General features: G+C 43.3%; 1 protein-coding gene across 2 annotated transcripts in view; it reads left to right on the top strand.

The window, feature by feature from the left end:
* INO80 (INO80 complex ATPase subunit) overlaps positions 1-22,924 on the top strand; it is a 119,194-nt gene extending 96,270 nt beyond the window's left edge. The window contains exons 28-36 of one of the 2 annotated variants that reach the window (XM_065940899.1): positions 30-124; positions 6,023-6,095; positions 14,313-14,471; positions 15,115-15,217; positions 16,018-16,106; positions 17,627-17,779; positions 18,078-18,237; positions 18,943-19,158; positions 21,329-22,924. In XM_065940899.1, the coding sequence (XP_065796971.1) occupies positions 30-124; positions 6,023-6,095; positions 14,313-14,471; positions 15,115-15,217; positions 16,018-16,106; positions 17,627-17,779; positions 18,078-18,237; positions 18,943-19,158; positions 21,329-21,546 (1,266 nt within the window). In that variant the 3' untranslated portion in view covers positions 21,547-22,924. Of the gene's footprint in view, positions 1-29; positions 125-6,022; positions 6,096-14,312; positions 14,472-15,114; positions 15,218-16,017; positions 16,107-17,623; positions 17,780-18,077; positions 18,238-18,942; positions 19,159-21,328 lie in introns of both variants that reach the window. The other variant, XM_065940897.1, reaches the window with a different exon arrangement.
* Positions 22,925-25,412: the final 2,488 nt, after the last annotated feature.

The raw sequence follows: 25,412 nt of genomic DNA, 5'->3' as shown, positions 1-25,412 counted from the left end.
TTATTATATCTTTTTGCTCTGATTGACAGGAATATATGGTTTACAGGAAGCATACCTACATGAGGCTTGATGGCTCATCTAAGATCTCAGAGAGACGGGACATGGTTGCTGATTTTCAAACCAGGTAATGTTAATAGAAATTACAAAAATTGTCATTCGATTTTTCCTCTAGTTGAGATGGTGACTTTCAAAGAAATACCAGTACATCTCAGATTGTTAAGCAATCATGATACAGTTCCTGCCATTTTAAGAGGTAGCTCAATCTGCTTATAATGGTTCAGATCTGGGTGACTGTGAGAGAGAGGAAATGAATAGTTGGTAAGTTCAGTATTCTAAATATTCTTTCTTACTGAATCAGTGCCTGTTTCTTTGGGCAATAAAAGAAATAATTTCTGAGAATGAACCAGGATCCTTCTTATGTGAATAATATGTATGTTTAAAAAAAAGTCCACAAGGCTATATTCATAAATGTTAACAGTGGCTATCTCTGGGTATTGACTTATAGTTGGCTTTCATTTTGTTTTGCTTACCTATTTCATTTTTTGTAAGCTTAAAGAAAAACACCTTCTTTTTTCCTGCTTTGCCCTTAATATTGTAGTGGTGCAGTGCACTCTGACAAATTGCAATAGTGTACACTCTATTCATCTGGCAGCTCTCAGTTACAGTACCTATCCTACCCGATAATGAGCCTGTGAAATTTCAAATACTGCCTGCTGGATGCTGATGGCCTACAGGGCCATAATTATCCTAAGTGCAGGTTCTCGTTGTAATAAGCAGGGTCTAGTTACTGCTCTCTCCAAGGAGAAAGCCAGGCTGTACTAGTGACAGGTCTCTTGAACTCAACCTTTAATTTTCCTTGAGAACTAAGGAATAGACTAGGTCTTAATGTTCTGTAAGTCAGAACAATTCTGAATTTTTGGCCTTTAATTGTGTAGTCTGTTACTATTCAGCTTTTGAATTCTTGGTAAGAAAATTAAGCACATAGCCACTTGTATTTAGGTTATAATTTTTTAATTTCTTTTATTTCAGTTTTAAAGCATGTTTTATTTCAACATAGAACAAATCTGTAATTCAACATAGCATGCATGCCCTCTGAGAATTTTGCTATTGCACAGTCCTTTGTAATACAGCTTGGGTAAGGAGGTGCGTCCTGATGTTTTAGTTTACAGTGTGTACTCAGACCAATAACTCCTGAGTTGAAACTGCTTCTGAATTCAGGTGCCTGTCTGACCAACAATGGAGGGGAAGAACTTCTTTGGACCTGTTTTAGTTTATTACCTAGCAGAAGCTTTTGGCCAGTTTGTCAGTTGATCATTTAAGTGAGACATGTATAAGCATAGTAGTGCTTCCTAGCCCTGCATATTGTCTTGTGCCTCCCCTCACCCCAGAAAAAGTTTACCAGCTGATCTTTATATTTTCTTGATTTTAAAATCAAATGAAACACATTTCACTATGTCCTTATCCAGTCCAACATTCAGAGCTCCAACTGACGAGAATCTTAAATGTGAGATCTTATAGACTGTTTTCCCTTGGGTGCCTATGTTCTCTCCAGGCGTATGTGTTAGAAGAAAAGTCATTAAGTAATCGGTCTTTCACCTACCACTGTTTGTGGTTTTTTCCCCCCAATTAATATGTTTGATGTTGTACATTTGAGAATCTCCTTTATAGAAAAGCTTTTTTTTTTTGAGTAACAGTTGTGGCCATTTTGTATTATATAAAATCCCTATTGAGGAAAATTTGAGATTATTTGATAAAGTAAAAATCACCTACAGTCTCATCACTGTTAACATTTTGGTTTATCCCTCTAGTCTTTGATATGTGTGTGTAATTATGATACCATATTATACAGATAATTGTGTGTCCTCATTTCTTCCACTTAACAGTATTTCATAAAGATCTTCATATATCATCAAAAAAGTCATTATAGTCATAATTTTTAATGACCAATATTCCATTACATTGGATATACCATCTTTTCTATTGTTAAAATGTTGAACATCTTTGTTTATAAAGCTTTGTCATCATTTTAGATTATTTTCTTAGTATGGATTCAAACAAGAGAGATTACTGAGTGAAGGGATATGAGTGTTTAAGACTGTACATATTTTCATATTACTTTGTAGGAAATTCTGCTGATGTCGATAACCAACCAGAGCTGTAATGTGTTGACCTGGGCTTCTGAGTTGTAGAGCTACAACTTTTCTTCTAGATGATCCAATTCCCAAAACTGGGGATTTCATGGGGAAAAAAAATCAGTAGATGCATCTATTTTACTACTTCTAAAATCTCTTACTTGTGATTACTTGGGCAATCCCAGTAGCTTAGCTTTAAAAGAAGGGTATTTTCGTCATTAAATTATACTAGATCTACTTAGTAAATACCTTGTTTTTTAAACTTTCCTGGAAAACCTCACTTGAGTGTCCAGGTTCTGCAACTAAGAATTACTTGGGGAGCAATGAGTTTTACTTAGACTCAACGTGAGTAACAATCATTTTAACACCTGCATCTAATAGGCGAAATGAAAAAACAGACTTAAGTCTTCTTCCCTTCTTACATGATGAGCTAGATGAATTAGAATTAGGGTTATGGCTAGGAAATAATCTCTCTCTCATGTATAGAATCTGAACTGTATCTGTGCTGATCAGAAGCCTGTCAGACAGATCCCTCCATATGGGATCTCAACTTAAAAGTTCTCAGCTTATAAATTTGAAAGGCTAACCCAATATAGAGAAAAAGACAGGTGGTTTTGAAAACAAGAAAGCATCCTTGCCAAATATTTTCATTGTTATTAATGAAAAGACATCAAAAGAAAAAATTGTAGTTTTCAACTGGAAAGCCCTGTGGCTCAAAAGTCAGCCAGAATAAACAAGAACTCCTATAAAAAGCCATTTATATTCCCTTCATACAAGATTGATTTATGAGGAGTCCTTCCAGGAAAGAGTCTGACTGAGACTAAAGACTGTTGGCCAGGATGTCCTGACTGGGCAACATTTAGACCATGTGACCAGTACGTGATCGTAGACTAAGCCATTCACAAGGGCTTTGCTCTGGGGTGCCTTGGCCTTTTGCTTCCCTTCCTCCTCTCCCATGACATTTCCCAAGTGGACCCCCAGCCCCCCACTACCATTATCTGATTACTCAGGTGACTGGAAAATATGAGAAAAAGTAAGAGTGTAGTGTGGATTTTTTCCTTCTTGGTGATAGTATAAATAAAGCTCCAGTGTCTTTAATTCTAGCTCTTTTCCAGTCATCAGCAAGTCTTTCCCAAAGTCAACTACATGCCTAGCACTATTTCAGTATTTTGGTGCAAAGTGGCTTTAACTAAAGAAGAATTAGAGTGAGACTTAGGCATGTCTTTGCTACATGATTTCATAGGCTCCTTCACAGACCATCCTGAAGCCTGGTCTCTAAGGCCCATGCCAATAAAGACCCTGAGTTGAGATTCCTTTTTAGCCTCATAGAGGGCACCTGAACTATCATGTTGCCTTCTGGGATTCTGTTTTCTTCCTTTTAGTCAACTCCCAAAACATTAATTTACATTATCAATGCTAGATTTATTAACTAGAAAGGAACTTCTCAGTTCAATTTAGATGTTTTGGTTTACATATGATCCAGCAGTGTGATCCGGGATGGACACTAATTTCTTTGACTTTTAATAATCTAAGACTCCCATAGTCCTTATTTTTCCATTAGAGTATGATGAAATTACATTGAGTACAGCCAAACATTGCTGCTTACCATCTCCTCATCACTAAAAGGTATCTTCTCAATACATAGGTAACATTCCCAGAAAAGCATTTCCCACCATTAATATCTCTAAATTTTGTTACTAATTTTTTTTAAGCTAGATTCCTTTCTCTAGTGTTTTTTCTGTATATAGTCCCTGTTTGTGAAGAATTGCCACATCTGGGGATTTATCTCTCTGGCTGTGCAGACTATGGAAATGACCCATCTTTCTGCCTCTATTCTTTTTATAGATCCCAGCTGCCTTCTGTCTCTCACCTTGTCCCACCCCTTTGACCCATCCCCATATCAACAAAAAGTCCTAGCTGTCAGGTGACTCCATCAGCTCTAACACGGATATCGGAGAGAAGCTTCTGACTCCTGCCTCTGTACCCAGGAGAGCAGGAGAGAGAGATGCTTGGGATTGAGCAGTCTTGTTAAGGCCAAAGTGGTGAAGATTATCCTGTAGAGATTAGGATGGCCCTGGAAAGCTACATCATTGTTTATTTGAAGCATTATTGTGGTTAAATATTCTCCTATGGGCTAGGAGGTATCAAGCTTGCATTTACATCATCACATATCTAGGGGAGAATGTGTTTGTAAACTGGCAGATGCCTTTTAACTTTCTGGTTTGCCCTTTATGATTTAACTGTGAAAGATGACATCATACAAATAAAATTATGAAATACTAGACTTCATGATAAAATTCAAGGATAAATGAGCACAATCTAGTACTTTGGGAATCATGCCCTACAAGAGACCTCCAAACGTGATCTGTTATCCATGTCTGCCTCTAGGAAAGCTGTGTTTAATTGAATCCAAATTAATGGACAGATTTCTACTAGGACCTACCCAACTTAGGGATTATCCAGAATACTTATTTCAAGTAGTTCCTTCTCTGGTATTCATGTTTGCCATTGATATGTCATCATTTAGTCACTTCAGCTATATTCAGAGCATCCTCATTTCATAGTGCAGGAAACAGACCTTTAGCAGCCAAGTGACTTTACCAAGGAAGGACTGCATCAAGGGATGAGAGCATCCTGATGTCAGTGTGTTTCTTTTTTCTTTTAAACTGGAACCCACAGAATAAAATTCATCTTACATTGAGATTTAATATATATCTACCATGTCAGAAAATCAAATTATGACCTGTGATATAATATTTTCTAATCTGTTCTTTTTATTTCTGTAATTTATGTGTACCAGACCCACAAAACTGATTTCATGACCAATGATAGGTGTGACCTGCAATTTGAATAACACGGGTAATGAATTTCCAGTTTTATTGCTCATTATAGTCATGAAGAAAAGGGATCAGCAGCTTGATTTAGAGGGCTGTAAAGTTTGTTCACCAGTATAATGCAGTCCCTTTCCTGTAGAAATGTTCTGGAAAATAACCTCAGGTGACAGAAACATGAAAATGCAAGATAGTCTTGAATACGTTCGTGTTATCTGCAAGAACTGGGCTTGAACTGAGCCCCTGATTGCATGTGTGTACATAGATAAATCTTATAGTCAAAGTCTGTCCTTTGTGATCTGGCATGGCCCTTGTTCCTGAAAGATATTCAGTGACTATTTACTGCCTGAATGAGTGACAGGGGCACCTACTGATTTATTTGTAATCCTTGGTTTCCTTAAAAGGATATAGGATGTAGAGGGGAACTGAGAAAACTATATCTTATCATTTCTGTTAAGGGCAGTGTTGGCATCCATCAGAAAAGTGCTTTAATTTTAGCCTGTCTTCATGGATTGATCCTAAATTCAGCTGAATACTTAGAAGTCATAAATTAGTCTTAATCCTGACTTCGGGTCATTTTTCTGGACTAACTTTCCTCATATGAAGTTGTGTCCTTCGGAGTTACGATCATTAGTTCCCAGATTATTGAAAGTCATGATTCTTTGGGGAAACACCAGGAAATACTGACTTATTTTTCCCCATGGTATGAACTGGGAATAGTTTGACTCGATAAACAGTTGACTATTACAGAGACGTCTCTACTTCCATGGCATATTTTTCTGTTACATTTGCCAAATATTTTAAATTATATTGCCTGTCAGTCAGTATTAGTGGGCAGCAAAAGTTTATCTGCAAATCGGAAGATGACTGCCATGGTTTCATTTTAGCAACCCAGCACACCTTTCAGTGCTTCAGAGAAACGTGGATCAGATCTGGGTAATCAAAACTTTCTAGGTCTAGACATTGTTCTGTGTCCAGAGATCCCTCTCTTTTGCCACTTGCCAGTTTTCTTTTTCAGTTTTTCCTCTTAAAATATCTCTCCCTCTCCCTCTTCTTCAGGAATGACATTTTTGTGTTCCTGCTAAGTACGCGAGCTGGAGGACTGGGTATCAATCTGACTGCTGCAGATACCGTGAGTAACAAGCTAAAAATATACTGAATATGTAGTTTTTCTACTGTAAATATGTTGTTTGGTTGATACTGTCCTTTATTATGTATCGCAGACTTTTTATTTCTTTGCCTCTTGTGTTAAAAGGCAGTAGTTGCATTTGGCCTGGAACATGTTCGCTTTCCTTTTTATTAGACTTTCTTTCTGCTCTCTTATTCAAAGTTTCTTACACATTTATTCAACACAGATTTAGTAAAAGTATATTGTGTATCTGATACTATTCTAAACACTTGGACTGTGTTAGGGAACTCAACCAATAAGATTTGTTTGTTTTAGGAGCTATAACTGAGCAAATCAGAAAGGGTTGTTTTATGGCTCTTATGTATTATTCCATCATAGGAAAAACTCGTATTTTTATATCCTTAACTTCTAAACATGGTTGGAGAGCAATGAAGTTGGTGATTTAAAAAATAAAAAGACATCTCATCAAATTATCTATCCCTTTATACCCACTCTCCTTAGAGGGATACTTCCATGTCTGAAGTATCTGAAGTATGGGAGAAGAAAAGAGCATTCCTTTTGTATCTCAGAACTATTCCCAAGATACAAACATACTTAAAAACAATTTCAGTAACCCTGAGACATAAAAATGCATAAGTGGGAAATTGTTTTGTAGATGGCATGACTCTACAAATACCATTTAATGTGGTCTTTGTGGTACCTCTGTGAAATACAGAGCATCAGAATCCCCACAAATAGGAGGAAGATTCAAACTCTGGAGGGTCATGGAGAAATGAAGTCCAAAGGTGAAGAAGCTTGGATAAGTTCACAGCAGTAGATCTGAGCTAGACCTCCTGTTTCCCAGGTTCCACTTCTAGACTGTCCATTCTTTCTCCTTGTTAATTAACTGCTGCACTGTAGAATTGCTTGCCTTCAAGAATGAAAAACAGAATCCATAACATCACCAAGTAGAGTATCAGCCACCGGACTCAGCTATACTTTCCTCAGCATCCAAACTTCATCTTAACCTTGTCGGGTCTGGGTTCCAGGGCCTCAGGTCTGCTGGAGGCATAACTGGGTAGATTCTGTAACTTACCTGTACATCATCAGCCTCAGTCATCTTGAGAGAAGGCGGTCAGCGGTGGTAGTGTTGTTCTGGGGAGTCCTCTGATGAGGTAGCTCACTTGGTGCCATGTTAGCAGAAATTTGCCTTTCCCTTTGCCCCTTGGTTCTTTGCTCTAGTTTTTTTCTTTTTTCTGATTAATTACTTTGGTTGTAAATTTGTGGGTGGTAGAGGGTAGGTTCCATAGTTTTTGGATTCCTTCAAATTAGAGAAGTGAGACGTGGGCTTGAATCCCAGCTCTGCTATTCACCTTGTGAACGTGAAGCAGTTGCTTGACTGCTCTAAGCCATAGTTTCCTCCTCAGTAGAATGAATAATAATAATCCTTCCTTCTCCTAGAGTTGTGAAATGTTGCCTAGAAAGCATGTGTGCCCAGTGCCTGCACATTAATAGCCCTCAGGGATCCTGTGGCCCGAGTAGCTCCTAATGAGAGAGCCAGGTCCAGGACTTTGTTATTTATACTGGGCCGCAAATAACCTTCCTTTCCCTTAGGCCTTGTCTGCCTGGCTCTGTGCTCAACTCTGCTACTATGGGAAAATTGGGGATGGGAGTCCAGGGAAGGCTTTGGATTCCCAGGGTGGGTAAAAAAAAAAAAAATCACACATGATGCGGATTGAAGGGCCAGAGCTGGGGCCTGGGAGCCTCAGAGGAGGAAGAGAGATGAATGGGGAGGCAGTACTCCAGAACCCTGCGCTGGTTCAGCATTGCTGTGTCCTGGAGGCGTGGCTAGAAGAGGGTAGAAACTCTTAGGGGCTTCCCAGGAGCAGGAGCTTCTTCTCCGGCACCTTTGTCCCCTCTAGGGTTGGTAGATAAGCCTCTCCTGGAAGAGTGCTCTGTCATTGCACAGCCACCCAAAAACTGAGCCTGAGTTTGTCTCTGGGTCTCCCGCTTCTCCCTTCCTGCCCTGGGGAAGCCTTGGTCTCCACATCCAAACTGCAGTTATCCTCAGAGAGTCATGGGTACTTGGGTGAGAATGCCGAGCAGGTCTCCCTTGCCACACTAGGCTCTTCCCTCATACCAAGAGGTGCCTAATGGGGCAGGCCAGGTGCAGATTGGAGGATTTGGAGGACGAGTAACTTGGTTCTTGGATGGGTGTTGAGACACTGTTTAGTGTGTGGGTGGGTCCCAGTTATTACATTTATCTAGTCCCCATGTTCTCTCACCCCCTCCCCTCCATATCCCAGGCTTTGCTCCAACTGGCCATAGCCAATGCATATTTGAAATAGAGGATTGAGCTCATAGGAACTGATCCAGACACAGATTCAGTTCAGCAAAGTGTTAAGTTCTCTCCCAGGTTACAGGGGATCCTCCGACCGTGGCCTAGGAGTTGACAGCAGTGGGCCCAATTAGTCTTACTCTTAATGTGAGTACAAGATTGATCACTTTCTCCTAGCTGATCTTTTGGACTCCAGTCTCAGCCCCCAGCCCCATACCTCCTCAATTTGTTTATACCCTTCTTTATCAACCATGCTAATCTCTTGCTTAAAACTCTTCAGGGAGTCTCAGGGAGTCTCTGTCATCTACAAGATAAAGTGTAAGCTCTTTTACACATATAAGGCCCTTCATTTTGTGGCCTTTATCTCCCTTTCCAGCCTAATTGCCAGACCACTGCTCCTTCCATAATTTATATTCCAGAAACAATGATTGATTTGATTCCTGAACCTCCCATACTATATCATGTGCGTGCTAAATCACTTCAGTTATGTCCGACTCTGTGTGACCCCATGCACTATAGCCCGCCAGACTCCTCTCTCCATGGGATTCTCCAGGCAAGAGTACTAGGATGGGTTACCATGCCCTTCTCCAGGGGATCTTCCCGACCCAGGGATCAACCTGAGTCTCCTTCACTGGCAGCTGGGCTCTTTACCACTAGCGCTGCCTACATAAACAGCTCCCTCATCATAGGTCTTTCTCCTTGGCACACCTCTTCTTCCGCCTGGTGAACTTCTGATTGTTTTTCAAAACCCCATTCATGATCTGTTTTATATGGACTGATAAAGCTCTGATAAGGTGACTCTTGAGCCAAGATCTGAAGAAAGTGAGAAAAGCAAGCCAATTATGTATGTGGCCTAAAACAAGAGCATTCCAGGGAAAGGAGATAAGTGCAAAGCCCTGAGGTGAGAACACACTTGGCATAATCTAAATGAAGCGAAGCCCTGTGTAGGGGGAACAGAAAGAAGGTGGGCAGAGTGGTGTCAGCTGAGTGACAGAAGCAGATTGTGTGGGACTTCATGGGCCATGGTTAGGATTTTGAGGTGAGAGGCTACTGGAAGGGTTTGAACAGAAATGTGTCCTTCTGGCTTCAGGGGTTGTGGAGTGGGGAAGAGCAGGAAGTTCAATTAGGAATTAGACATAAGGCAGTGGTGACTTGGGCAAGGATTGAAGTAGTGGAGGTGATGAGAGATATTTGGAATCTGTGTGTATCAATATTTTGAAGGCACAGCCAATGGGGTTTTGCTGCTAGATTGGATGTGGATCATGTGGGTCAAGGAGAAGTGCATGGTGTTCAGTGTGAGGAACTAGGGTGATGGAGGTACCAGCTACTGGTTAAGGGAAAGTGCACGAAGGAATGGGTTTGAGAAAGAAACTCAAGAGTTTGGTTTGGGGTGTGTTAAGTCCAAGATTCTTAGCAGACATTAAGTAGCAGTGTCATGCAGGCAGTAGAGTGTGTTTTAGGAAAAAGATTGAGGTTCAAGATATATTTTGAAGTCACCAGGTCATAGGTAATGTTTAAGGCCATGAGGCTGGATGAGGTCACCTGGGAGACCCAGCATTGGTTCATTTGATTAAACTGTCTTTCCCTTCTCAGCCTGCCTGTCTCAGGTTTGATCTGTGGTTTCTTAAGGAATGGTTTACCTAGTCATTCATTGGAATAGCCAAAAAATAAGCAGGTTTGAGGGGGCAGAGCTGCATCAGGCTTCTGGTGTTGTGGGTTTTTTGTGCAGGCTTCTCTTGTTGTGGACCACGGACTCTTGGCAGAGATTCAGTAGCTGGGGCTTGTGGGCTCTTGAGCACGTAGCCTCAGTAACTGTGGTGCACAGGTTTAGTTGCTCCATGGCATATGGAATCTTCCCGGACCAGGGATCAAACCTGTATCCCCTGCATTGGCAGACAGATTCCCATCCACTAAGCCACCAGGGAAGTCCCATGCTTCTAGTTTTCACAGCTTGTCTTACACAAGTGAGCTACTCCTGCCAGTCAGGAAGAACCAAACCTAACCCTAACCCCACAACTAGAGGAGTAGAAATAGGAATTCTCTTTACATCCTGGGACATAGAGGCTCTAAATATTCTGAGTCTCCAGTTCTGAAATAGTTTACATTTAATTTTGAGGGGAAGGCTAAGGGACTCACAAATTAGAACCTCTTAGAATACTCAGGGGGAAAAAAAAAATGGAACCACATGATTGAAATGAGTTGCTAGGTAATGGTTTGTGTGGAGTCAAGCTGTGCTCACTGTGTGTATTATTAGAGAAACAATAAGTTTAACTGCTTGCCTGGCATTTTTCCTTTGCCCTGAGAATATTTAGCTTCGGAAGATCCTCAGAACCATTTATGGACAAGGAAGAGGTTAGTCACCCTAAAATGTCAGGAAAAACTTAATGTTTTATGATTGAGAATGCATATATAAACATGTATTTGTAAACAGTGAGACTCTGACTCACTCTGTTAATAAAAACATGATTTTACCATGAAATTAATGGCAGCTGCCCCTTACTTTCTGTCTTGCTCTTTGTGTATTCTTCCTGAAATAGGAATCTCTTTGCATTTGACATTGTTTAATAAGGGATTGTTATAAACTGCACTGTTGGTTTTGTTTTTGTGTTATGCTGTTTTAAATGTTTGTGTAGAAAGAGATTGAGGCGCTTTTGTCCCATAGTAACAAGCAGTATGAGAAGTCTTATGTCCCATGAGATACCATGGGACAGCTTTCAGCCCTCCCAAGGAACTGAACTTCTAACGCATTCTCCACCCATTCCCTCCAAGTGTTGGTCCAGCTGTTTCCAGTTGTTCCTCTCAGTTTTCCCATTTTTACTCCCTCATCCCCTGAAACTCTCTTTGACTTAAAGAGCCAAAAGCATCCCACCCATTTCAGCTCTCACCTTCCTCCTTTGCTTCCCCTTCCCAGTGCCCTCCCAGCTTGCTGTTTACAACTTCATAAAAGTGCTGACAATTAATATATTTCCCGTTACTCATTGCTGGGCCACGCATTGTGGATTGACTGACTCTGATCTTTCCTAGTTAAGTCAGTTGTTGTATTCTTAATTTCCTAGTTAAGTCAGTTGTTGTTGCTTGTTTTTCTCTAGAATGTCACTGAGCTCCATAAAGACGGGTGTCATAACTGTCCTACTCCAGTGGACATTGTCTCCCCTGAGTTCATGTCATGGTGGATTCAGTGTTCATTTTTTATTGTCGAGGTAGATAATAACCATACATCTCATCTGGTATTTATATCTCTCTTATTTTTGTCTTAACTTGCTAGCTTATACATGTTTCATATTATTTTTCTCTGTGTCTGTTTCTAAGTAGAATTTTTTTTTAAACATCAACAATTTATTAGATAGGGCTAAGTAGAATCTTATTTTACTCTCTCTTCCTCACCAGTTCTTTACCTCTTTTAATCCATTTGAATGATAAGAGCCACTAAATTGGGGAAAGAGGGGACTTGGAAGTTAAATTGCAAACCTATCTCCTTAGGCTCCAGTCTTCTTAACTGTTGATGACCTCAAAAGAACCCAAGTTGAGTCAGATTTGGTTGCCACTGAGACTTCTAGGAAAAATGTAAATATGGAGGAAACACTTATGAAATGATTCATAATATAGGGTTGCCCATTATGAGTTCATGCTGAACTATTCATTGCCTTAGGCTTGGACTACTGAAGGTACTGTCTTTTGGGTGTGACATCAACTCTCATTTTCCACATATGTAGTCATGTTAGGTATGTTGGGCAAACAGTTGCCCCCACCCCAGTTCATTGGAGGTCTCACTTTCATTAACTCTGTCCTCTCTTCCTTTGTTATCCCTGAAAATTTAAACTGAATTTTCTAGAATTTTGCCTATCCTGTTGAAGTTCCAAAATGTCCTGTGGTCAGGTTTTCTGTATTCCTCTAACAAGTGACAAAGTTGTATACTTCCAAATCCTAGATCTGTGGACACTGGCTTAACAATAAGCTTTCATAATGATTTTCTTTCTTTGGCAGGCAGTTTGTCATTTCTTTTTCCTCAAGGATTCTAACTTACACTAAAAGTTGAGGGATTATACCTCATATGAGAGCAAGACAAAAGGAGCGCCATAAGAAAGAGTCGGTGGGGGTTCTTATTATTAGAGGCAAGAACATTAAAAATGCTGATGCCTTTTATCCATCTTCACATCAAGTGAGTTCTGCAGAAAATGGCAGAAGAATTGCTTCCATTATTAAATGAGAAAATAAATTACTTAGGAATAGTGTTAAGCAATGGGAAAAGCATCTAGAGGAACAGTGTCAAGAGAGATGAATTACTCTTTTGCTTACATTTTAGCGCTTTTTCTAGTTTTGATCACATCTTAGAGATTCTAGTATCAATTGACTAGTATTTGTAGAATTCTACTTTGTTCTGGTGGATGGTGTCTGTCCTTAAATAACACCAGGCAGGAAAATTTGTAAAATATATAATACATATGAAATAATTGGATATCTTTAGAAAATAGTGACTACGTGGGAGCTTGAACCAGAATAGGCAATGTAACATTTTGCTAATAGTGCAGGTTGTAAAAGCAGACTATTAAGCCTGTGAGCTCAGGCCAGTCTTCCTAATTTATGAGATGAAGGAAGTATATCAGGTTTTTATGAAAATTTAATAAGATATGTATGCATATCTGTTTTAAGTGCTTAACAGGTTTCAACCATTGTAATTTCTAATAGGAATTCATAAGGAATAGGAAAGGGAAACATTGTTACAGGCAAGAGAAATCAAGGAGATCTAAGTCAGAAAATCAGCTTGAGCAAGAAATGGTACAGTCAAACTAATATAAGAGGGATACCAAAGAGAACTACCTGACAAAAGGGAAGGGGTGTGTTTATATTAGGAAAGGATAAAAGTGAAGTTGCCTTAGTATATAGCAGGACCTGATTACTGAGGGGAGTTTGGACTTGGTGTGTTACAGCATAATTGACAGAGGGATGGAGTGGCCTCCGGTGATACCCAAAGTAAACTGAAGAAAGAGACTGTGACCTCAGAAGCCCGCTGATCTTGAAGCATCAGTGAGCTGGATGTAGGTGGTGAGGGCCTGGCCCAGGAGGAGGACAGTGGGGATATAGAAAGAATGGGTTTGTTTCTGAAGAAGTACTGGCTAGATTTGGTGACTTGGTTGAACATAGAGGAGGACGCATGAGAGATGAGGGTCACTTTGAACTGGCTTTCTTCTAAGAGATCGACTGTATTGATAGTAGCCTCAGGACTGAAGATCCAGATTCTGTTGGTTTTAGGATCACCTGTGGGTCAGGGGAGTAGGGAGTACATTTTGTTCTTTGTGTTTGTTGTTTAGCAAACTAGAAGTAGCTTCCAGAGAACCCTTTAACATTTCTTGCCTGAAATTCAAGACAGGAAATGACCCTGTTAGTGGGAACCTGAGAATGCCAGGAAAGCCATGCCTGTCTCTTACCAAGGTAGATTTAGGGTTAAAAAAAAAATCACATCCCAGGCCCACTGCTTATTTAGTCTGTGTGATCTTGGATTAAGTCTCTGAGTTCCCTGAGTCTCAGTTTCCTCATCTATTTATAGAAAATAGGGGTTTTTAATAGTGACTAAATCATAGTGGTAGTGGAATTTAAGTGAGTTAATACTCATAAAACATCTAGTACAATGAGTGGCAAATAGTAAGCCCTGGATCTTAAGTATTAATATTGTTGCCACTTCTTCTTTTTAAATGAAAACCCTGAAAAAAACTTAGAGTCTTTTGCCCAGAGCAGGTGAAGAAATGGCTTGGTTTTATGAGTAGATATCTGTTCATCTTCATGTCATAAAAAAAAACCTGGTATCAAACTGCTGAAATAGATGAATGGCTGGGTTGCTGTCAGAATTCCTGGTGTTGCCCTGAGAGTGCCTCAGTCTTTGCTGTATTCTTGTCCTGCCTACACAGGTGATTTTTTATGATAGCGATTGGAACCCCACTGTGGACCAGCAGGCCATGGACAGGGCCCACCGCTTGGGGCAGACAAAGCAGGTTACTGTCTACCGACTCATCTGTAAGGGCACCATTGAAGAACGCATTCTGCAGCGAGCCAAGGAGAAGAGTGAGGTAAGCGGAAGGCAAAGGAAGCACTGTGCTGGTAGAGAAAACAGTTCAGCCGCAGTGACTGACCAAGACTAAGACTCTCAGCTTTCGCTGGTCATGAAAGCCCTGACATTTCTTGTGTCTAGAAGCTATAATGAAGTCCTGTACAAAAGCAGCATTTACTGGCCTGGCCATTCCTCACTCCTTTTCTTCTGGAATGGTATCTACACCCTGTATTACCTGTCGTTCATTTGAAGAAGACCCCAATTGTGGCCCTCGTGTTTGACATAGTTTCACATTTATGGGAAGAAGAAGTGGCCTTTGCTCCTGCCCTAGTATTCTTGGTGTGATCGGCCTCTGAGCTGTATGCTTAGTTTGCTAGCTTCTAAAGAAATTATCATTTTTGGTTCTTTTCCTTCTTGATTCAGTATTATTGGATCTTATAGTTATCAACAGTTTCAAGAAAAGAAGTTCTCATTGTCCTTTCTGTTGGCACAAATGACCTGGATGAGCCAGTCACGAGAATGAAAAAAAAAAAAGGGAAATCCACAGGCCTCACCAGAAGTACAGATTGAGAAACATGTTTCTTTCTTTCTGGATATTTTCCATAAGGGAACAGATGCCTATCGGTGATTTTTTTTTTTTTTTTTTTTTTGCTTTGGATTAGATTCAACGGATGGTGATTTCTGGTGGGAACTTCAAACCAGATACCTTGAAACCCAAAGAGGTGGTTAGTCTTCTTCTAGACGATGAAGAATTGGAAAAGAAATGTACGTACTCTAGACCTCTTATTAATGCGCTTTCCTTATCTCTGGCTCCGCATATCTGAAAACGAAAGAGCCCTTGACTATGTCCCAAGGGTAGGCAAAGCCAGACTGTGTTTGGGGAGAAACACTTTTTTGGATAATACTTTATTTTAAAGCTCATACAAGGATATGTTACGGAGTATAAGGAAATAGGTGTATTTTTAGAGTAATGTAACTTCAAGTAAATGTGTGCAGGAAGGCTATCTCCTAGATTTCCTCAGCAGTAATGAATTTACTCTCTTTTGTCCAGAGAAATATTTTTGTGAAATTATGGAAAAGTTGGAAAAGCACTTTGCCATATGAAATATTCAGACCCTTCTCCCAGTATTTCTGGCTTTTGAGAAGCCAGAAAGTGGGTTTCAGACTTAACCTTGTGAACTTCTGCAGGCATGGACAACATCACATCAGAAAATGTGATGAAGCACCTTTCTTACGGTGCTCATGTTTGCCGCCACCTTCTGAAAACCTTTTAGGACTCTGTAACCATACTCGGATCTGTGCAATGCACAGATATGGCTGAAAAGGAAAAAGGAAAGGCGTGGAAAGGCCCACGACAATGAGACTGAATCATGGTTTGAACCCAAAACTGTTTAGAATCCAAGGAACTCCGTTCGTTCTCCGAGTTAGGAAACCACCAGTTATCTGCCTGGATAGAAGTCATACCTTGAATCATAAATATCAAAGAATAAGGCCATCTTAGTTTCAGAAAATAAGGATCAGGATCGCCACAGGTGCTTCATTAGGTCTTAAAATTTTCTTGATAGTGAGACTCCGGCAAGAAGAGAAACGGCAGCAGGAGGAAACCAACCGAGTTAAAGAACGCAAGCGCAAGCGGGAAAAGTACGCAGAAAAGGTATGTCAGGTTGGGGTGGTGGACTGGGGCTGATGGGGCTGCTGAGTGGCCGGCCCCTCCAGAAAAGACTGTAGAGTACATGCTTGTCATCTTGGTTGCTGGTTGGTATCCAGCTCCACCTACGTGTGTTATGTAACAGTTCTGTCCAGACTGACGATCAAGCAGGAGAAATGCAGCCTCGGTATGGTTGTACTCCCCACACAGACATAATTATATGGGTCTGTGGTCACATATAATTATAGAAACCTTTTGTTGGGACTGTTAAAAAAGCTTAAGTCTAAATGTGAGTAAGATGAATGTTAGATTATTAGATTCTGCAGAATCTTAAAAAGGGCCTAAGAGGTCATTAGATCCAGTCCTTCTGCCATAATTCCTCTAGTATCATCTACTACTGGGAAATTAAATCACTGTCAATCTATTTATCTCTTTCTCCAATTCGTGCCAAGGATTTGGGCTGAGCTGTTTTTTGCTTTGTGGGTTTGTTTTTGTTTTTTTTTTGGTATCCCTTCTGACATTTCCTGCTTGAGCCCACCAGGCTAGCTACAACACGGGGAGTAGTTCTCCTCCATTTCTTCTTGTCTTGCTGTTTCTGCACATGTGCCAGTAATCCTTATCACAACCTAGTCTTCGTTGTTGTTTTTAACGACATGTTCCCAAAGTCATGTCCGACTCTGCGAACCCATGGACTGTAGCCCAGCAGGCTCCTCTGTCCATGGGATTTCCCAGGCAAGAATACTGGAGTGGGTTGCCATTCCCTTCTTCAGGGGATCTTCCCAAAGCAAGGATTGAACCCAGGTCTCTTACATTGCAGACAGATTCTTTACCATCTGATCCACCAGGGAAGCCCCAAAGACATACCGTATTAACCCTAATATAGGTCTAGATACAAATGCTGTTAGCATTGTATGAATGTGATTCCCGGGATTTTCTAAGCACACTGATTCCACATCTCTAACCTGTGACAAAGCCCTACTGAACTTGGCTCTAGCACTGTTTGGTGTAGCTCAGTCACTCATTGCTTAAGCATTTTCATGTAAATTGAGGAGATAATGAAAGCCACTTCAATATTCCTTGTGTATGAGAAGAACCTTCATTCCCCTTATGCATATTTAAAAAGAAGGCAGAGTAAAAACAGATGTGCAAAAATAAACTAAGAGCAGGGGCCCTCCCGCTTGTGGGGCTGCACTGGTTCAGCCTGATAAGTGCTGCGAGGCTTCGCTGGAAGCTGACCGACCTTGCCCTGTTCGAATTCTGTTTGGCACAGCTCCATTCAGTGTGACTAGCCTTTCAACTCTGTATTATTGTGGTAGAATATGCATAAACTTGTGCTGAGTGATTCCTTTCCTCCTTCCTTGGGATTTTTTTTTCTTTTTTAATAATATGCTAATTGAATAAAGTGAAACTTCGACATTTACAAAGAGTCAAATATCTGTCGTCACTTTCTTCTCCAACCCCACTTTTCTCTCAGTGCCTAGCCTCATGTTTGTTTCTGTATTTCTTGATTTGTGTGTTCCCAGAAGAAAAAAGAAGATGAATTGGATGGCAAAAGGAGAAAGGAGGGTATGAACCTGGTGATCCCATTTGTTCCCTCGGCTGATAACTCCAACCTTTCTGCGGATGGGGACGACTCCTTCATCAGCGTGGACTCAGCCATGCCCAGCCCTTTCAGTGAGGTGAGGCTCCTTTTATTAGTGATCCCTTCATTGCAGCAGTGGGGGCTGTGTCCTTACTGGGTAGCTTTTGCTTTTGGGGGGATTTGCCTGCCTTGTTAAGGGGGTTTCACAAGGAATCCATCAGGAGAAAAGCAAATGAAGGCAAATTGCCTTCTCCAGAGCCACAGGAGGGGGTCTGAATCTCAGAAGTGATGCCAGGGAGGAGAGGGAACGGCGGGGAGGCCTGGGAAGCACGTCCTCACTTAGCACGAGGGCCGAAGGCACTGAGAGGAGTGGTCTGTGACCCTTCTGCCTCTAGATCTCCATCAGCAGCGAGCTGCACACCGGCTCCATCCCCCCTGACGAGAGCAGCAGTGACATGTTGGTCATTGTGGATGACCCCGCCTCCTCAGCCCCTCAGTCCCGAGCCACCAACTCTCCTGCTTCCATCACGGGCTCTGTCTCAGACACTGTGAACGGTGAGTGATGCAGCTGTCCCTACCACTTGGGCGAGGTCCTGGTTCCTTCTCAGATAATGGCATTTTCTACCTTCTTTAAAAGAGTGGAGTAGAGCAGAAAGCATTTGTAGTCTCATTGTTTTACTAGCCTATTCAAGTGAAAGAGAGAATGAGAAGGCTTAGGGAAAGCAAAATAAGAACTTCATAAAGATTTCGAACTTTTTATTTTCTCACCATTCCTGTCCTTCATATTTCACCCTTATTTTTGCTAGTTTTTAGTTATAGTTAGCTTTTCTGGGTCTTTCCTCACTTGTTCTATGGGGCCCAGTGTTGCTGCTATTTCTTGAGTCCCTCTAGGTTTGCAACTTGGGAGTAAAAGTCGATTCCCCAAGGCAGGAGAATGTTGGAATGTGCAGGTGAATCACAAGTAGCACATCCCTGGAGTTCATTTAGTAATGAACTAGTTTAAAGAAAAAATCAGGAGTAATGGCTCCGCTCTTAGAGAATGAAAAGCAACTTGAGGTGTCAGGCCGTTGTAGCTACCCACAGTTCTTACTAATGCTGTGTGACTCTGTGGCTCAGCCATTAAATTGGGACATAGACCTCCCTAGTAGTCCTGAAACAAAACACCCCCAAAGCCATCTTCTGTGTCCAGGAGAAGATTCTCCTCACACATAAGATAAGAAGTTGACTTTTTTTCCCCTCTTGGCCAATTTGTTCCCACAGGGATTTCCATTCAGGAAATGCCAGCCGCAGGACGTGGTCATTCAGCCCGAAGCCGAGGCCGCCCTAAAGGTTCGGGAAGCACAGCCAAAGGAGCCGGGAAGGGCCGAAGCCGGAAGTCCACTGCAGGCAGTGCTGCCGCCATGGCAGGAGCCAAAGCAGGGGCTGCTGCAGCCTCTGCCGCTGCCTATGCTGCATACGGGTACAATGTGTCTAAAGGTACGGGGGCCCAGGGACTACAGGTGCCATTCTGGCTGGGGCTAGTCTGGAGGGCTGCTGAGCATTCTGCCAGGTAGAGCATGCAGGACACCCCTGGGCCCAGAGCCCCCTCCCAGAGCCCATGTTGGGGTCTGCCTCATCATCAAGTGGTCCTGACACTCCCTGTGCCCTTGTGACCTGGTTCAGTGCTGCCTTCAGAGTAGAAGTAACTGTGAAAACAAAAAGGTGAATTTCTTGACCATATTGCTTTAAACATTTCTCCTGCTTTGAGAACTGATTTTTTTCCCCTAGACTCACATTTTAATAATTAATATTTCTGTAGTCCAGACTAGCATAGTTAATAGTTACCCAGTAGCTCAGTTGGTAAAGAATCCGCCTGCAATGCAGGAGACCCTGGTTCGATTCTTGGGTTGGGAATATCTGCTGGAGAAGGAATAGGCTACCCCCTCCAGTATTCTTGGGCTTCCCTTTTGGCTCAACTGGTAAAGAATCCCCCTGCAGTGTGGGAGACATGGGTTGGGAAGATCCCCTAGAGAAGGGTAAGGCTTCCCATTCCAGTATTCTGGCCTGGAGAATTTCATGGACTGTATAGTCCACAGGGTCGCAAAGAGTCAGACACAACTGAGCAACTTTCACTTTCAGCTTTGTGAGCCACCACCTTAGGATTAAACACCTGCTGTAGGGACTTCCCTAGGGGTCCAGTGGTTAGAACTCTGCTCTCACTGCTGAGGGCCTGGGTTCAGATCCCACTAAGAGCCCACAAGCCGCACTGTGCCACACACACACAACCCAGCACATATGTGCCTGCGAGTGTAACACATGGACTCCGTAGCTGAATATATAATGAGAATGAGACAAGGAAGTCATGCATGGAATGTGTTTAGCAGCAATACAAAGCAGTATGTTAGCGTTGAGTGAGAGAAGAAGAAAGGCCTTAATTGTGATTGTAGATCAGAAGGAGGAAGAACTGTGGACTTGATGACTAAGTTTCCAGACTCAGAAAGAAAGACAAGGTTGACGAAGGATTTATACTTGTGACGGAGGGTTTAATGACCCAGGCATATTGGAGGTCACTGAGCAGGTCAGTCAGACTATGCTGAAAAGGACCTGTGGGAGTCAAGGTTGGAAAGACCTGATGGGCAGAAGCTTATCAGACGTGTGACCATGGCTCTCAGAGTGGCGAGAAAGGGCAGCAGTTGCCATTCAGGCGCTGCTCTCCATTCAGAACACAGGCTTAAAATTTCGGGCATTGCAGCAAGTGAGAGCATTACTGAATAGAAAGTTCTCAGTAAGTGTCCGTTTACCTCCCCTTTCTCCTCTGCTCAACAACTGTGACGTATAATAGCCTAGCCCTGTGTTTCTTAGCTTTTTGCCAGCTCATCACATCCTTGGAAAACAGCAGTCCTGGCAGCAGTTAAGGCTGCCGTGGCAGGGTTTCACCCCCACATGGGGCAAAACACGACACTCATCAGGCTTTCTTCTAGAGGCAACAGGGGGCAGAGTGTCACAAGAAACACTGACTGTGCTTGGTGACTGGGCATGAAAAGCAAGGGATTTGAACATTGCCTGCAGCTCCACTGTGGGTGAGAGTAGTCATGAGTCCGCCTACCGAGCACTTAGAATTCCTTTTTAGGAGTGTGAGAAAGAGTTGCTGTACAGGAGATTTGAACCAGCTCCTTAGAAGCAGTAGTGCTTAGAGAGCAGGGAAGCCGTGTGCAACGCGAGAACTGCGTGTGTAGACATAGGATAGAGTGGGCAGCCTTGTGCCCTCTGCTCATATGGACTGGGGAATAGAGGACATCTTCTGAAATTAAGAAGGAAGCAGCTCACAAGTGCTGTCCCAGGAAGGAAGCAGGAATGTATAAGAAAATACCTCAGTGCCTGTAAGTCACAGCTGTTCCTGTAACCTTGGCTTCCCAACGGCTAACGTGTGCTCGGTTCTTGAGTGCCTAGGTTAACATCTGCTCCCTGTAGATGCAGTAATGTGGAGATGGCTGGACAGGTATTGGTTTTCTCTTACAGGGAAAACAGTTGACAGGAAGAACAAGTGGTAAGGGGTTCTCCACAACCTCACCTCCAGACATGGCTCCAGGAACCAGGGTCAGGCGCTGAGGCAGCTCAGGTGGGACGGGTGCTTACATGCTTCTTGCCTCTCTTTCTCCCCCCGCAGGAATCTCCGCCAGCAGTCCTCTGCAGACGTCGCTCGTTCGGCCTGCTGGCCTTGCTGACTTTGGACCTTCAAGCGCCTCTTCTCCCTTGAGCTCCCCTTTGGGCAAAGGAAATAATGTTCCTGGGACTCCCAAGAGCCTCCACTTGACCAGCAGCCTAGCCCCAGACTCCCTGATCCGGAAACAGGGCAAAGGCACCAACCCCTCAGGAGGATGGTAACCACCTGGCCCTCCAGCTTCCTTCAACCACACCGGGGGCTCACATCCTGACCTGCAGGTGGTCTTTGGATAGCTTGCCCAGTGCAGCATCTTCCATCCCAAGCCACGGGGCAGCAAGGACCAGTTGCAACAAGGGAAAGACAGGCAGGTGGCTGGTGTGAGCACTTGGATCATCCATGTCTCCAGAGGAATGTTCTGGGGTTGCCTGTAGGAAAAAGGCCCAAGGACAGGGATCAGACCCACAGCCTCTCAAAGGACCTTATAGGCAAGTCTTAAACCTCACATTGGGGAAGGGCTGACAGAGACCCCGTCTCGATGCTCAGGCGCATAGTCTCCATCCCCATTCCACTCTTTGGCTCTGGCCATGTCCCTTGCAAAGGCTCTACAAGTGCTGTGAAGAGCCTTCCACGGTGGAGACTTCTCTTAGGGCTGTGATTTCCTGGGGGCTCGGAAGGGAGGAAATCATGTAGATGGCATTCTCAGTCGTTGAGCAACCCAAGTCTCCAAACCCATTCGCCAGAGTGTTACGGCTGAGGAGAGCGGCAAATGCAGGACAAGGTGGTGACTGTAAGGATGACACAAGGCTAGAGGCAGCAGGCCTGGAAGCAGTTGTTTCCCAGCATTTCCTCCCCTGCCCTGCATGGTTCACGTCAGAGAACCTTCAGGTCCCACCAGCAACAGTAGCCGCAGAACCCACCCCGGGACTCCCAGAAGCCAGTAAGAGACCAGGAGCCACCTCAATCAGCAGGACAGCCTCACTGCCCCTCTTGCAGGCTCCCCTTGCCCCTCCTGAATGCACAGTCTCCCCGCCCTTGCCCTTCAGCCCCCTGCTTGGCTGTATGCACTGTCTATATTGCACTGAGAAAGGAAGGGACGGTGGAGTGAGATGGAGAGGATGGAGCAAGGGCAGGCTCAGCACCCACCTCCCAGCCCGGCCCTGCCAGCCCGAGCTCGCTTCCCTTCAGGAGCGGCAGAGGGGTGGTGGTGACATGGGAGGTGTTTCTGCCTGCCCCCAGCCTGATGTCCCTGGTGGAGCAGGTGCTTCTGGGCGGGTCCGCCTCTAATTTGCACACCTGAAAATCGCGGAAATGAGTTTAGATAGATTGATTTTTTAAACTTTTTTTTTTTTTGAGTAGGGGTGGTGGTAGGGGAATCATTTAATTTAAATCATTAAGATTCCCCTGCCCAAACCCAGACTCCTGTGTACAGATGCTATTTAGAGGGAATCAGAAAAATGCCAAGCCTTTTTTCTCTTTGAATGTGCTGTCTATTTTTATAACTGAACCTGTACATATGTATAAAGAGAGACACATCTTTCTTTTACTAACTGGAGAAAAATCTTAAATAAAATGGAGTGAGATAATTTTATGTAAATTGAGGCGTCTGTGGTCTTTGCAGCTGCCTCTCCTTGGGGCAATCGTAGGGCTCCTGGGGGAGAGTGGCAGGATGAAGAGGAAGCAGAACCCTGACATCATGATCGATCTTGTCGTCAGAGAGGTGGTCAGTGGGATGGGGAGTGCCCCGTAGGCGTTGATGGGCACAGGAATGTGCCTCCAGTCATCAGAGGTGGCTTGACCAAGTGCCTGATAGACCAGGGCCCTCGGGGTGTGGGCTCGTTATGACTCTAAGCCTTCAATGTAGGCGGCTTGACCTGGTCCACCATTAGGCATTTACACAGTGGCAATCTAAAAACTAACAGATTCTTCAAAAACCAGAGGGAGAGGTTGTCCTGGCAGTGTGTTGTACATAAAATCCCCAACTAACAGAACTTTACGGTCCCAGTTTCTAGAAATGTGATGTGTATACAAATATGTGTATATAAACCCCAGAAACCTGCCCCATTTGCAGTTCCAGTACCCACTATCGGTTACACTGGCAGAAATACTGAGGAACTGTGAAATGAACACAGTGTTCTCAGAGTTAGGTGTCGTAAGAATTGTGAATGAAAACAGTGAAATGTGTTACTAGGGATTCCAGAGACATCCAGTCTTTGAAAACTTAGCTCTCTGATGAGTTGGGAAGAGTGAGCCTCCAGCCTGTGCTAGCAGTGTTTCTCTGACTGAGCTAAATAAAACACTGATACACTCTTGCGTCACCATCAAGCAGGGCTTGTGCTGTTGTGAGTGTGCTGGCCATGTAGCCGTCTGAGCCTTGGCCTACCCCACACTCCCTTGATAGGGGCGGGCTGGCTCCTGAGCCTCTGCTGCTCCCTGGCCGCAAGGGTAAGCCTTTTCCTCCTTTTGTTGATCTTAAGTAGCACTATCATATATGCTGGGTCTTGTTCTTCTTGCTGGTAAACTTGACCATGGCCTTGAACGGAGCAAACCAGTAACAGTTTTTCAATTAGCCATACCCTGTTGTCGTCACCATTGTGGCTTCCAGTCAACAAGCCCACTAGGATGGATCCTTCCAGTTCTCATTACCTAGCCTGCCCCTCAGTGACAAGACTGTTCAAACTGCACCGAGGTCAACGGTGGTCACCTCTAGAGACCTGACAACTCAGATCCTCGCATAGCTTCGCCCAGATGTGGATAGGCTAGATAAAGTCTCCTGAAAAGCATGTGAGCTCTGGAGCAGAGCTCTCCACTCTTCTCTTTATCCAGACACACTGCCATGCTCCCCTGTTAGGCATTTTCAATCCAGTCCCTGAAGCAGCGACTGACATGTCATATTGAGGGATGCTCATGGCCTTGATGTTTCTCTCACCTGTCTCTCCCTCACCTGAGGATTCATAGATGGAGTTTGAATCTTAAAAATGAAGGCTTCAAACTCATTAACAACTTGAGTCCTGTCCCCAACTTACACACTTTCTGAAGACTTGTCCACCTCCCATGTGAGAGCCCAACTCTCACCTATGAACCCAAAGAACCAGTCCCTAAACACAGAAGAGGGCTGGTGAGGGATCCTACCTGCTAGAAGCATCCCTCCAGAAGGCCTGGAACACAGGCCATCCTTTCCACCAGGGTCCTCTCTCCACGTGAGCCAGTTGTGGGGCCTTAGGTAAGTGGATTTTAAGATTGTGAGTCCCTATGAACAGCCCTAGAAATGTGGAGTCTGCCCCGGGCTTTCTAGCAGAGTCTCCATGCAGGAGTCTCTGGAAACCCCCTGGACCTGGAGTTTTAGAGATCCTCAGATGTGCCTCAAGGGCTTTTGTGAGTGATGAGCGAAAAGGGATGTGTGCCCACCAAATTAAACAGCAGCTCTACTTTTACTGCCAGGTTAAGATTTTGTGTGGCGTTAAACTAAAGGGGAAAAGAGGCTTGGCTTTTTTTTTTTTTCCCTAAAACCTCTACAACATTTAATAAATGATAACTATTTAAGTAATACTTATCAAACTTTAATATACATATGAATCACCTTGCATCCTCTTGAAGTGCATATTCAATTTCAGAAGGTCTAGGATGAGACCTGAAACTGAATCTCTAACATAGCTCAGGTGATGGCTGCTTTGCCTTGGACCACACCTGAAATAACAAGGCCTTGGCCCCCTTCCAGCCCTGTCAGAATAAACTCTGATCTCTGCCTGTACACCCCACCCCAGCCAGGAAACCCTGTGCAGGAAATACAACTTATGTTCTATATTACTCAATCCACCTGAGAAAATGAAAAAACTAGCATTTCCATACATGTTTTCTCACTTTTTTGCCTTTAAATCTATCAATCCATGCTTTTCTCCATGGCCTTTCTCTCCTGGGTAGACCTCTGTTAAACACGTTAGCTTTGAGGGAAGGTCCCTGATCTGCTGCTGCCCTTTCCTGTGTAGTCATCACCAAGCTGTAGCTTCTTTCATTGCTGGAAAGTCTGTGATCCCTGGGCCCACTGTTTTCAGCTGCATCCAGTCAGCTTTCTCAGCTAATTCCTAAGCCA

Source organism: Muntiacus reevesi, chromosome 7 (assembly GCF_963930625.1).
Source record: "Muntiacus reevesi chromosome 7, mMunRee1.1, whole genome shotgun sequence".
Classification (NCBI taxonomy): domain Eukaryota; kingdom Metazoa; phylum Chordata; class Mammalia; order Artiodactyla; family Cervidae; genus Muntiacus; species Muntiacus reevesi.
This window is presented reverse-complemented; position numbering and strand designations above follow the sequence as displayed.